The sequence below is a fragment of the Mesocricetus auratus genome, unplaced genomic scaffold (genome assembly GCF_017639785.1).
Source record: "Mesocricetus auratus isolate SY011 unplaced genomic scaffold, BCM_Maur_2.0 Super-Scaffold_100007, whole genome shotgun sequence".
In the NCBI taxonomy this organism is placed as follows: Eukaryota; Metazoa; Chordata; class Mammalia; order Rodentia; family Cricetidae; genus Mesocricetus; species Mesocricetus auratus.
The window spans coordinates 66520610-66534311 of record NW_024429191.1 but is presented as its reverse complement, the minus strand read 5'-3'; the positions used below and the strand labels follow the sequence as shown (position 1 = coordinate 66534311).

Sequence of the window (13702 nt, the reverse complement as noted above, 5' to 3'; positions counted from 1 at the left end):
GGACCAGGGCACACAGGTGTCAGGGAAGGGTCAGGGTCAAACTCAGTTCTTCTGACTCCAAGTCCAGTGTCCCCTCTCTCTCCATTATGCCTCCCTCCTGAGGGTACTGCCTGGAGGACGCTGGGGACCAGGTGCAGAAGGAGGAACCACCTAGACTTAACCAGGACTGTGGGCATTGCTCAGAATTGCTGACTGGGAAGGGAGCCTGCTTACCACAGTGAGCTCCCCAAACTGTCAACCTAGCACAGGACTTGTCCTAGGCTATGTAACAGTCTCAGCTTCTGCTGCAGACATGCTGATATTTCTAGATATTACACACACACACACACACACACACACACACACACACACACACACACACACACAAGAATGCAATACACCTTTAATTCCAGCACTCGAGAGGCAGAGGCAGGCGGATCTCCGTGAGTTCTGGGCCAGCCTGGTCTACAGAGTGAGTTCCAGTACAGCCTCCAAAACAATACAGAGAAACCCTGTCTCGAAAAACCAAAAAAAGATGCAATACAGCTGAACTAGCCACACAGTAGTCAAGATGTCCTTCTATACACATGAAAAAAATGACATCACCTCTCTTCATCCTAACCTGGTCCTGGGGTGGGGGACCACACCTGACTCCCTTCAAATGAGTTTTGGTGCCTAGGGAAGAGTCCTCCATTTCACAGAGAGCCCCTCACAGGAACTTGGCTTCTTGCTTGTTGCTGTGCCTCTTACAGCTTGGAGGAGGAGAGGGTCCTCGGGTGACCTGGTTACCAAGCAGCCAAGTAGTACACAATATGTGGAACTGTGCTGATTTCCAGGAAAAAAAAGTCCTTTGTCCCAGCTTCCTTCTGGCTGGCTATCAGAACCAAGTGTCTATCCGTGTCCCTTTCTGAAGAGTGTTCCCAAATATGCTTAGGTTGCTTGCCAACTGGAGTGTGGTTCTTCTGCCACAGGGGACACAGTTGTTGACTGCAGAACTTGAAGAGACATCTCTCCTCCATAGCCAAACCCATCAGGGCATAGGTTCTGCTGTCCCTGGAGAAGGGGACCAACCTGGAACTAGTGGTTATTGCCTGCCCACTGTACCCTCTGCCCGCCAGCCAAGTCTTCCACCCTTCACTGGGGCTTGGGCTGAGCAAGTGCATAATAATGGACCTGGGAGTGGCAGGAAGCCACATTGTAGGACAGCGCCTTTCTTTCCATAATGCTGTTAGTATCATTTGATGACATATGACTGCATAGGAAGGGGTGCTGTAAGCCTAAGGTGAGCTCAATGTGAAATTCCCTCCAGACCACCTCAAGCACCAGGCTTCCAGGTGCTCATGGAACCAGAAAAGTTGCCAAGGGTGGAGAGATTGCCAGCAGCCCTCCTGCCTTCTAAGCCTTCCATGGAAGTCTCTCTGGACACCATTCTTCCATGGGCATGCTGCCCTTGTCCTTCTCTGGCTGGATTAGTTCTCCAGATGGCTCTCCTGCCTTCTCTCCATCCCATCTAGTACCATGCTGGAAACACATCCTACCAGAGGAGAAAGAAGCTGAAAAATCTCCCTCCATCTTCCACTTGCAAACTCTCCCCGCCCTACCCCACCCTCTTATCCTAAGTCAAAGCAAGCTGTAGAGAGGGAGTTGGTGCCTGGGTAGACCAAGAGCCCACTGTCTAGCTCTGTACATTTGCCGATCCCAGGTGGAAAAGGTATGTTCCACCAGGATAGTGCTGCCTTGTGGATATCTCAGCTGCATAGTTGCCTCATGGGCAAAAAGCGCCAAATGTTGTCTGCAGGTTTACTCTTCTTTATTCAAAAATTCCGCTGTCTTGTTGGTCTGCCAGTACACCTCCAAATAACCGATTCACTTGCTTTAAGCCTCTTTACCCTGCCCTCCTCCTTAACCCACTCTCCCATTGTCTTGTTTATGAAATTCTGGGCCAGTGCTTCAGAGGGGCTCATCCTGCCCAAGGGCATCTAGAGGCAGCAGCACTCCTCCTCTGCTGAGGCAGAGCCAGGCCCAGCTCGGTTTGGGCCACCTTGGATCTTGTGTCCCCTTTCTCAAGTGCAGTATCATGCATCTCTTCTCACTCCTATGACAAATGCAAGGTGGGGGGGGCAGTCCACTTTCACGTTCTTCACAAGAGGAGTGAGGTCCTCCAGCTACAGGTCCTCGGAAGAGGGACTCCACTCTTCACTTCAGATGCTCTCTTTGCCTTGGAAGACAGCTGTTACAGGGCAGAGGAGAGATGCCACAGGAGCTAGGAGGGGGACGTGAGCTTTCTTCTAAACATGCTAGCAGCTGCCAGCCTGGCACTCACTGGAGATCTCAAAACCAATAAGAGCTTGCCTTTATGATAGAAATTGTTTGGGGTTTTGTATGGGGCTTGGGGGAGGGGGAGTTTTGGTTTTGTTTTTTTAAGAGAAGATCTCAGTGTGTAGCCTTTGCTGGCCTAGAGCTCTCTCAGTAGAACAGGCTGGCCTGGAACTAATAGAGATCCGCCTGCCTCTGCCTCCTGAGTGTTGGAATTAAAGGTGTGCGCCACCACCCAAGGCCTGTGGTGGAAAATTTTTTAAACAGAAAGTAAAGTTGAATCTACTAAGGGTGTAAAGCTGAGGCAAAGTTCACCTGTTTGACAGTCTGGGGGCCTCAGTTGGAAAGTGTGATGGGGTTAAGGACAGACAATGAAGCCTAAGGTGGTATAACCTTTGGCTGCCCCTCCCCCAGACACAGTGCTCAGTCTCTGGCTGTGTGAATGCCGGGTCTCCCTCTGCAACCAAGTGCATTCTGAGCTTTGCTTTTCCCAGTCTGGAGTTTCTACCTGAGATAATGCTACCAAAATGCGCTGCGGTCAGACGGGCTTTAGCTGTCGGCTGGTTTGGTTAGTGTCCTCTGCATTCATACTTCTTTGTCTTTTTTTTTTTCTAAACCAAAGGAAAAAAAGCTTAAATCCCTCCCTCCCTTTCCTTCTCCTGCAGGAGGTGAGTGTGGGGTATCCTGTTAGGACCATTGGCTCCACCCCAGCCTTAGCTAACCATTCCCACCCCATCCCCTCCCTCCATCCCCTGCTCTGCACCCCAAAAGAGGACTCTGCCGCCATCATTGCTGTTAAGTTAAGATGCCCAAACTTTCCATGACATATCCCATCCTGTGACCACTTCAGTATTGCCGACTTTCATGCAGGGTATAAATGGAAGGGGTGGGGAGGGAGGGAGTAGCCAGTGGGGAGGGGGGAGGAGGAGGGATGCAGAATAGAGATCTTTTCTATTTTGTCTTTAAGAAAAAAACACACACACACACAAATTGGTCATTTAATGGATCCAAAAACAAAGAGAAACAAAATGAAGCATACACACACACACACACACATACACAGAAAAAAAATGAATCCAAAATCCCTTTCCCAAAGATTTTTTTTCAAGGACACAAAATTGCTTTTGTTTCCTGTCATGTTTTAATATCAATATTAACACAATGTGTAGTCTAAAACTAGTTCCTTTGTAGTTTGCATGGGATGTGAATGCTGTCTCAACGTGCCCAAATCTAGAAGACTGCATGAGCGTCAATTCAGATGTGAAAAAAAAATCTCTCTTTCTCTCTCTCTCTCTCCATATATATCTATTTCTATTGTGATAACTCGGTGGGCAGCGAAGCACCTCCGGTTGGTTGCCATACTGTGTTGAATGATTGTTTTTTTTTCTTCTATCTATCTCTGGAGCTCCAAGCTTCTTAGTGATAGCCTGGGCTGAGTATTCTTGAGTCCCTGCTGATGTTTTCGCATGGCCTTGGTTGAGTGTTAGAAGTTGGGCCTCAGCTGTTTTTTTTTTCCTCGAGTGTTTGGCTTGTAATGATCAGTGCATGCCTGGCTTCTGGCCTCATACCCAGCTCTATTCTCTGCACACCAGTCCTGAATAGCTACAGTGCTCAACCGAATTTTGGCGCGCCCGCTTCCCCGGCAGGCTCCAACCCGGCGCGGCCCGGAGGCTTCCCGGGGGCCAACAGCCCAGGACCTGTCGCCGCCGATCTCTACGGCCCTGCCAGCCAGGACTCCGGAGTGGGGAATTACATAAGTGCAGCCAGCCCACAGCCTGGCTCAGGCTTCGGCCACGGCATAGCTGTAAGTACCTCCCTCGCTGCCTTCCCACTCCTCCTCCTTCCTCACCAACTCCACACAGCCCCTGGGGAGGAAAGGCATAAGGGCAGAGAAGAGACAGGGTGACCCCCATCAACAGCAGGCCAGCTGAAGCTCGCATCTGCTGGCCCAGCCAGGGAGTGTAAGGTGTACGGACAGCTCTACTCATCACTCCATCACCTTTGACCTTTGCAACCTTGAACCACTCATACCATGACCCTGGCTACAAAGTAAGAATAGGATACTCCCCCCACCCCACTCCCCAAAGTGAGACTGAACAGATAGCCTAAATCATGTTGTTCTGGCATACAGTTACTCTTCCTGCCATTCCCCTCACCTCAGTGGGCAGGCCACCCCACCCCCACCACCCCCACCCCCGCCATTGGTGGCAGTAGTGCCTGAGGGTGGTAGTGGGAAGCCCCTCCCTCCCAGGCCATTCTTTTGCTAATGTTTCTTACAGTTTCCAGGTTCCAAGTAAGTTCCCCTTTTTGTTCTTTAGCTGCAGCCCCCAAAGGCCAGATGCATTTGATATCTGTAATGCTCTGTGGTTCTATAATCTGACTAATCCAGGCAATGGAGATTTGCTTAAGAGATTTGCATGCTGTTTTTAGATTGTATTGTTCTTTTCCCTCCTGGTGTGTGAGCATGAATGTGCCTGAGCCCACTTGCTGGCAGACCCCCCCATTTTTGGAAACAGACAAAAAAATGGGCCAGTCTCTGCCCTAGCCAGCCTCTTCTTTCAGAGGCAATTTGATTTTGAGTTGAGATGGGGGTGTCTGCTGTCCCGGGTTACATCCTGCAGCAGATTCTGTATCTGGGGGAAAGCAGGCAAACTCTTGTCTCTGGGATCGAGCTGGGGAGACCAAAGCCATTGTGAGAGCCTGGGGGACGAAGGCAACTTTATTCATGCCTCCTGGCATTGGAGGAACATCACACACACACACACACACACACACACACACACACACACACACACACACACACACACAGGCTTATACTTTCTCACTCAGACACAGATATTCACATACTTGTGCATGCCAGCCAACCCTGGCCTGTGATTCCTGAGCGTCCTTCTATTCCCTCCAAAGCCAGTATTACTTGAATCAGTAGTTTGATGAGTCTAATCCCCTCGGATCAACTGTAGTACCAAATCCAGAACATTGTTATTCAGCCCAGAGCTGCATCAATTTGGGGGCCTGTCCATCAGCGTTCAGAACACCACTCATTTCCATTTTTCAGCAGCTAGAAACACACACCCTGTTTGTTCCTGAAAACCTGGGTCTTGGCACCTTCACACTGTGATGTTATTTCTGAAATAATCACAGGCCATCACCATTGATCAGCACCAACATTTCTCCCTCATATGCATCTGTTGAGACCGAGGATAGAGAGACCCTTGAATTTGCCCTGTGAGGTTCATGGTCACTGTGGGCATTGTTTGGGGCATGGGTCCCTCAGAGTTTGGCTCTTGGTTTCCCCTTGGGCAGTATACAAGCTTGGGGGGTGGGAATCACAGGACAGGAAAGGAGGGAGCTGGGGCCGGTGTCACCCTAACTCCCCATGGCACAGTGTCTCAGAATTACATATTCATGCTGGCAACCACAGACTAGTCCTAGAGGTGATCTCCTCTCCCAGAGTATGACAATCTGTTCCCATGTATAGCGCACTGATGACCTTAACAATTGTGCAATTTTAGGGACCTTTGATTGCAACGGCCTTTACAAATGGATACCACTGAGCAGGTGCTCCCGTTGCCATCCCACTCTGAGGTATTACCGTCTCTGCCATGCGTCTCCGCCTTGCCTGTGTGTCCGTACACATATGTGCCCTGCTCATACGTGTACACACATGCCCATCTCATCACATCCACCTCTTTCTTCTCCCCCCCCCTCTGGACCCCTTTCCCAGGAAGTGGGGACCAAAAAAAAATCCAATCTCTTAGGCTCTCATTTCTTCCTCGAACTTTTAATCATGACCTTCATGTGCCTCTTCCCCACCCCACCCCTCACCCCCGTTCATTTTGATTTGGTTCTTTGGTCCCATTTCTGTGTCTTTCCCATCCTCATCTTTGTCTTTCTTGAGTGTGGGAAACTGGAAGGTGATCTCACATTGTGCCCACTCCAAGGAGGTGGAGAGGCGGATTAACTGGTCTAGGGCCAGGGCCAGGGGATGGGGTGCAGGACCATTCTCAAAGTCCTGTGAACTGACCCTGTGTGTTCCTGGGGCTCAGCCAATGGGTTCGTACAGCCAAACGGCCTGACTCCATCTTTTCATGAAAAGAAAACATTTCTTCCCGGCTAACTATGGAGTAATTATCAAGATTACCACACGAAAAGCAAATTAAATTAACAGCATCACCTGCCTAACGTGAATTTGGATCCCTGCCAGTTTCTTAACCTTTTAAACTGAGCTCAAGTTAATTAAACATTTTTAAATCACTTTGATGGAAATGCAGAGGTGGTGGGCCAGGAGAGAACAGGCAGGGAGCAAGCCTCTTACCACATCCAAAACCTCATGTCTGTCCTGCTTGGGAAGAGCACCAGGCAGAGGGCTGGCATCCTCACAGAAGCCCGTCATCTGTCCTCCTGATGTCTGTCCTGTGGTGCCATATAAGCTGGAGGGTAGGAAGGCAAGCACTGTGTCTCTTTAGAAGAGGGAAGGTGATGACTGAAGTCATGGAATAGGTCCTACTTGGAAAATCCCATTAGCTCTTGACTCTTGGAGCTGGCGGGGAGGGGGGGCAGCAGAGTTTGACCTCTCGTAGAGAGGAATTGGGGAATTGCTCCTAGCCCTGAAGCAACTGAGACTTCATAGATGGGGACCATTTGAAAAACCCAGTTGAGTTGAGCTCCACAAATCTTTTAGATTCCTCCTCTGTTGCTGCTCGACTAACTCCACTGCCTCTCCTAACCACATAAACCCTGTGTATGAACTTCCCCGGCTCTTGCCTCCATTGCTCTCCTTCGCTGGCAGAGCCACTGACTAACAGTCTCCAGAGAGCTACTCGCTACTAATGAAGCTGGGTCTGGGGACTTGGGGGCAGTGAGGTGCCTCTGAAAGCGAGGGGGACTGATAGGACCAAGAACTGTGAGGGCTGAAGATGGCTTCACCTGTCAAATGAAGAGGGACTCAAGGACTGCCTAGGCGCAGCCTGTCCTCGGATGCAAGCTACTGGAGCTGCCAGTGTCCATTCTCACCCACAGCTCCCCCTCCCCGCTCCTCCTCGCAGGCTGCTATGACATGCCCTAGGGAAGGTAGAGGCTGGGGCCAGCCAATGTCTATCTTCCAACCCTAAGACTCAGTTTCTACCCAATGAAAAAGTAACCAGGAAAGCAGCAGTCTGAAACCCACCCCCTACTCAAGTCACATGACTGCATGGCAGCTGTCAAAGACCAGGCAGGCCCATCATTTGTATCCAGCAGAAGTGACCCTCTGACATTAAGTACCATCCACAGAAGAGCCCAGGCCCATAGGCAATCCAGGATAACCCAATTAGCAAACCTGAATCCTGGACCTGTTTTGATTTTCTTGAACCAGGACTAGTTATTTGATTTGGGGGTTTTATTTTTGTTGTTGTTTTAAGTTTTTGTTTGTTTGTTAAGTAGTTACATCAGTCCCTTAGTATATAATCTCTTAGTGCAAATTCACATTTTTTTTAGTCAATCACATTTTTATTTTATTTGATTGTTTTTATTTTGTTGTGATGGTTTTTGGCTTGTCTGGCTGTCCTGAAACTTGTACTGTAGTTCAGGCTGGCTTCAAACTCACAGACATTCACCTGCCTCTGCCTGCTGAGTGCTGGGCCACCAGTTTTTTCTTAAACATAGCTTCAAAAACAAAAATTTAAACAGAAAGGGGTTTCCTGTCCATGTGTGATTTGAGCAACTAGCTGAACCCTGTGCTGACCCTACTTCCCACCATGACCTCCAGAACTTTCCAGCCCTGTGTCAGATCTGTCTGTCCTCTTCCCAGCCATTTTCACACACACAGAGTCACACAGCCTAGTTCTTTGACAGCTGTAGTCTAGACCTTGAAATGAGCCATATGTGTGCCTGACATTTCTCTTTCTCCTCCCTCCCCCATTTATGTTCTCTTCGGGACACGCCTGACCTCCCTGCCCTACAGAGCATACCTGGATGTCCAGGCAAGACTGGGCGAAGTTTCTGAGTGGCCCTTTGTTTAGGTGATGTCCTCAGACCTGGATCCCCACCAGCCTCACTCCTCATCCCAAGCAGAGATGGCACACTTTGGATTGAGGGTTGACTACATCTCATCTCACCAACCTGCTGTAATATATGACAACAGCTTTTAAACGTGTATATAATCCATGATTTTGGTTTGGTTCTGTTTGTTTTTCTTGGTGGTCTCCCTCTCTCTACTCCCTTTCTCCCTTCTCCTTTTAAATCTCCCTGAATCACATTTGGTAGTGATTTTTGACTTAGTCTAGTGTCACCTTAGCTTAATACCTAGAGAAAAGCTAACCATAGTATACTTGTTATATATTAAGGAGTTTTCTTTTTTGCTTTAAAAGGAATTTCGTTTTGTTTTGTTTTGATTCTGTTATCACTTTTAACGGATGCTGAGATGGTGATGTTACTCTCCATTTTTGGTACCAATGCTGAGACTGTAAGAATTTTCATCTGGGACTGTAGCACACACTTAAGCAGAGTTGTGATGTGCGGAGCGGGAGGTGGGCATAGGCTCTCTATGTTACATTGTAGAAGTGACATGCAGTTGGCTGCTAAACAGACTCTCTGGCAGTTCATTTTTGTGACGTCTCTTTGTTAACCTAAGTCTATTTTCGGCAATAAGGTAAGGACGGCCATGTTTTGAGGGTCCTCCTTTTCTATGAGTACTTCTTTTTTTCTGTTCAAAGAGGTCATATTATAAGGTTTTTTGAAATTGTGAATTCTAAAAAACAAAAAACAAACAAAAAAAGTTGTAAATATAATTCCATTAACTACATAGAAACTATTAAGAAAGAGAATCAAACATATTTTTGTGGGGGAGTTGCTCCCAGGCAGTTAGGTGCCCTGGAAGGAGGGAGGGAGGAACCTTGCTGAAGCTGGTACTACACAACACAGGGCACCCAGCTGCCCGGGCCACCTGGGACTCCACTCTTAGCGCCTCTGTTGGTGTGGTAGACCTAAGAACCGCATTAGCACCCTGCCAGCCCAGCAACCTCTCCGTGCACAGCTTAAATGTTACGGTCTAGCTAGATTTTTATTTAAAATATGAAAAACTGCTTTTCCCAAGACATTTTTTAAAGGAAAAAAAAACAAAGCTACAATTTTAATATTTAACATATTTAAAGTTTCAAAGCACACCTGTTTTGGCTTAGGGGAGGGGTAGGGTGGGGACATTCTTTTTCAGTCTTAATTTTTAAATATCTGATCATTTTATATTGTCCAATCATTTCAGCACCTCCAAAGGGCCCTAGGGTACTCTGTCTCTCTCCTCACCCTGTCCCCCATTCTGCCCCCAGAGAGGGGGCCCATGGGCCAGGAGTGGATAAGCCTGCATGAATACACCCTTTCTCCATTCACTTTCTATTTACAAATTAGGAAAGCAACCTTTTGGTTTATATATATATTTTTTTTGATACCTCAGTGCTACAAATATCATCAGAGAGGCTATGGAAGAATTTTTTTTAATTTATTGTAGATGTAAACAGAATTTTAAAAATAAAAAGTATAAACATCACTGCACTGTGACTGGTGGGAAAAACGGACAGTTTCCTGTTTGCACATGATTGACAGTTTCCTGTTTGCACATGATTGACATCTGGCTGTTATATGGTCCTCAGCTGGGGAAAGACACTTAGGATGAAGGATATTTTTTAATTTAACTTTTTTTTAAAATATTGGTAATAGGTCGGCAACAGCAACTGTAGAAGTACAACTCAATAGGTGGCATTAAAGCGTATTGTAGTGTGGATATATATTTTTTCTTTTTTAAAATGTGATATTGACATTTTATTAATATTTTTTAAATTGTTACGTTTATAAATTTGGTACTTAAGGCACAGCCAGTATGAGACACTGAATGCGACATTTATTATAAAGAACTGCTGCACTCCTATTTTTATAAATTTTACTAACAATAGACTAACATAGACATTCATGGACATGGTAGCATCTTCAACCTAAAAGCCTCCAAAAAGCTAATTCAGAAAGAAAGTAAAGAAGCCTGCTTCCATCATAATTAAATTCTAATTAAAAGCAACTTAAAAAGAAAGAAAGAAAATCATGTTCTTTGTTTTTTAAATAAAATGCTGGGTTGTTTGGGAAGGTTTTGGGTTTGGGTTGTTTTTTTGTTTGTTTGTTTGTTTGTTTTTGTTTCCAAACAACTAAACCGAGTAAAATGCTGGATGCTTTTAAAATGCAAAACTTATTCAAGTAAAAAAAAATAACAAGGTAGAAGTTTTATTCTGAAAAACAACAACAAAGAGACACTAAATTCCCAGCAATCAGTGTCTAGCTAGGGGATTAATTACTCTTTAGTCCATGTGGGTGATGTCCTGTCTCCCAACCCCCACCCATTTCTCCACATCCCCATCACCTCATAGAAGACTCTTTGTTGATCATTGTTTGTTAATAATGTATAAAATGGCTATCTTGTAAGCGTGCTGTCTTGGTACTAGCGTAGTGACTTTTTTTCTCCTCTTTCTTCTAGTACATATTGATAGGTATAACGTAATTAAGGTTTAAAAAAATTAGACATAGTTATTCAGATTTAGGACCAGTAAGGATAGGACTTTCTCTTATTTATGAAAAGAAAAAAATGCTAATAATTTGGGGGCAGTTTTTTCCTTTTTTTTCCAAGTTCAAATTTAATTTTATTTTTGCTGATTTGATGTGGTTTCAACTAACCCAAGGTCTCACAATGTTCAAATGACGGCCGACTCTAGGTCCCTGCCCCCCTCTCTGTGAAGGGGTGTGCCATACTACCTTAAATGCAAACACTAGATATGCAAAACTGGATTTTTTTAATTTATTTTTTAAAAGAGGGAGGCATGGTATATTAAAATGATTTTACTAAGAGAAAAAATATTTTTTTAAGGATGCTCAGAAGAAATTGATAATCTGTGTGAATATGTTTTAGATGTTTATATACATTTTGAAGAGACCCAGTAGCCCATAGCACAAATCTTGTGAACATCTGATATGTTTTCAAGTGGCTACCTAGGTTAAGGTTCACATTAGTCCCCCTCCTCATCTAGAAGTCCATCTTAAACAGTTTTTGTAAGTTCTTTTAACACTGATGTTCATCCTTGTCATTGTTTCCGTTGAGCTCAATAGCGACTGTGGGGACCTTCTCCCTAGGGAAGAAACCCTCTTGGGGAACGGCACTTCCCTGGCATTATCAAAAGCCACCAGGGGACTCTGGCTTCCAGATCCATCTGCCTGAGACCCCAAGCTCCTCTCCTCCCCAGAGGGGAGATGGAATGACAGAGACTCACTCTTGGTCCCCTTCCTACTTCCGCCTGGATGTGGGCTGGTGGAGATGACCAAGCCTGGTCTCCTCCCCAGGAGCCTCTGTGTGTGGTTTGTAGCCTTCCTCATACCCATTGGGAAAACCAAACAGCCTCACACTATCCCCATCGCTCATTGGCTTGATTCAGACGAAGCCCCAATAGGCCTTTGAGGCTTTTTTATCCTTCATAACCATTCTCTTAATTTGAACTTGTAGCTTGGGCTTTAAGGTAGCATGGCTCGATTGCTGTCCACTTAATGTTTCCATGCACAGCAATTCACAGCCGGTGAATGTTACACACATCTTGCTAGACTAGTATAAAAATCATTGGATAATTGTGGGTTCTAATGACCTGAAAGGTGTTCAGTTTTGTTTTGGGAGGTTTTGGTTTTGGGGTGGTTTGTTTTTCCTTTGTTTCTTCATTTGAAAATTTGGAGGGGATTATTTTTGATTCCAACTAGAAAAACAAAAGCTATTTTGATCTTTAGTGGGAACGAGGGCTGGGGACTTGGCCTCCACCACTACCACACCCTGCTTCCCTCTGCCGTTCACTCACCGCAGCATCTTCAAGACTAAAGCAATATAGTTTACCGCATTCTTTCTATAGAAGGTCAGCCATGCTTTCTGTATTATATTGCATATGAAATTGTTTACAAAAGAAACACTAACTCATACTTCTCTCTATCATTTGGAAGTGACACACAGGGACAGAGGGAATTTGGAGAGAGCAGGTGAGGGAGGGGAGAGATTTTTTTGGTTTTGGTTTTGGTTTTCCTTCTTAACTGTGCTTTCCTAACCAGATCCTCCAGGGAACACAAAAGCGGGCCAGGCAGAGAGAGAGTAGAGAAGAGGGCAGGCCGCGGGTTAGCACATTGAGCAGAAACACTGGGGAAGCTCCCCCACCCTCAGCTACAGCAGAAAACAAAGATCAGCAGAGTCCGACCTGGGCACAGACACTATACAAGGCAATGCTGGAAGTGAAGCAAAACTTTAATACTGTTTAAGTTTGTTTTCTTCTTTCTTTCTTTTTTTTTCTCACCAAAAAAATGTAAATTAAAATACAAAAACAAGCATATGAATAAAACCCACCCCTCTCGGGGAACAACCATAATTCAAACATGGCTATTTGATAATCAGAAGGTGTTGTCTCAGATAGGATTCCATTTCCGGGAGGCAGGGCACGAGGGGGGAAGGGAGCAGGACTGAGAGAGCGTTCCAGAGCCTCCATGGAAGGCTCCTACTGCTGTATTCTGTACATACTGTACCACCCTGTGTGGTGTCTGTGAGTGTGCTCTTGAGTAGCGTGGGCTAGCCAATCTGCCATTCATGGTGTTAAACTCAGAATTCCATATGTAATAGGATACAAGTCTAAGCGTTTCATGTGGACATAAATGTATCTAAATAAAACTTCCCCTAGCACTGTGGCTGACCTCACCCTTACTTTTGTACTTTAGTATGAAACTGACAAGAACTTTGGTAGTGAGTATTTTTTTTATATATATATACATATATATGTATCTATATATATATATATATCTCAAGCATCTTTCAGGTCTTTGTGTGTGGCTTTCTTAAAGCCCTGTTGTAAAAAAAAATACTATGTGGATGGCAGTCTCTCACATCACAGATGTGGAAAGTATAATTTTATATTTGTATTTTCAAATAAATAAGTTTGTGAAAGGTTTCCATCCTCTACTGTGGTCCAGAAATCAATGTGTTTGTCTGACAAAAAAAATAATAAAATAAACTGTTTTGAACAGAGTCTGTTCGTGTTCTTGCACGTGGAGAGGCTGGGGTGGGCAAAGCTGCTGTGGGGTTTGGGGTACCACGGGGTGCTGTTTGTTTTTCACTATTTACTCTTTGGCCACCCAACTCCCAAATAAATCACACAGAAGGTTTTTCTGTCTTATAAATGCCCGACCTTAGCGTGGCTTGGTTTTAGCCAGCTTTTCTTAAATTATCCAGTCTATCTTTTGCCCCAGGGCCTTTATCTTTCTCTGTTTCTGTATACTTTTCTTTACTTCTTACTCCATGACTTGCTGTGTAGCTGGGTGGCTGGCCCCTGCTGTCCTCTCCTCCCCCTGCTCCCCTATCATTCTCCCCCCCCAGATT

At 45.6% G+C, this 13702-nt stretch overlaps 1 protein-coding gene across 12 annotated transcripts in view; it reads left to right on the top strand.

Moving 5' to 3' along the window:
* The window catches only part of Msi2 (musashi RNA binding protein 2), a 354017-nt gene extending 340670 nt beyond the window's left edge, over positions 1-13347 (top strand). For 3 of the 12 annotated variants that reach the window (XM_013117651.3, XM_005075804.4, XM_040749455.1), the window contains 3 exons: positions 3888-4099; positions 5811-5883; positions 8240-13347. In XM_013117651.3, the coding sequence (XP_012973105.1) occupies positions 3888-4099; positions 5811-5852 (254 nt within the window). In that variant the 3' untranslated portion in view covers positions 5853-5883; positions 8240-13347. The remainder of the gene's footprint in view (positions 1-3887; positions 4100-5810; positions 5884-8239) is intronic. The other 9 variants (XR_005878381.1, XR_005878382.1, XM_013117654.3 and 6 more) reach the window with 5 other exon arrangements.
* The last annotated feature ends 355 nt before the right edge of the window (positions 13348-13702 follow it).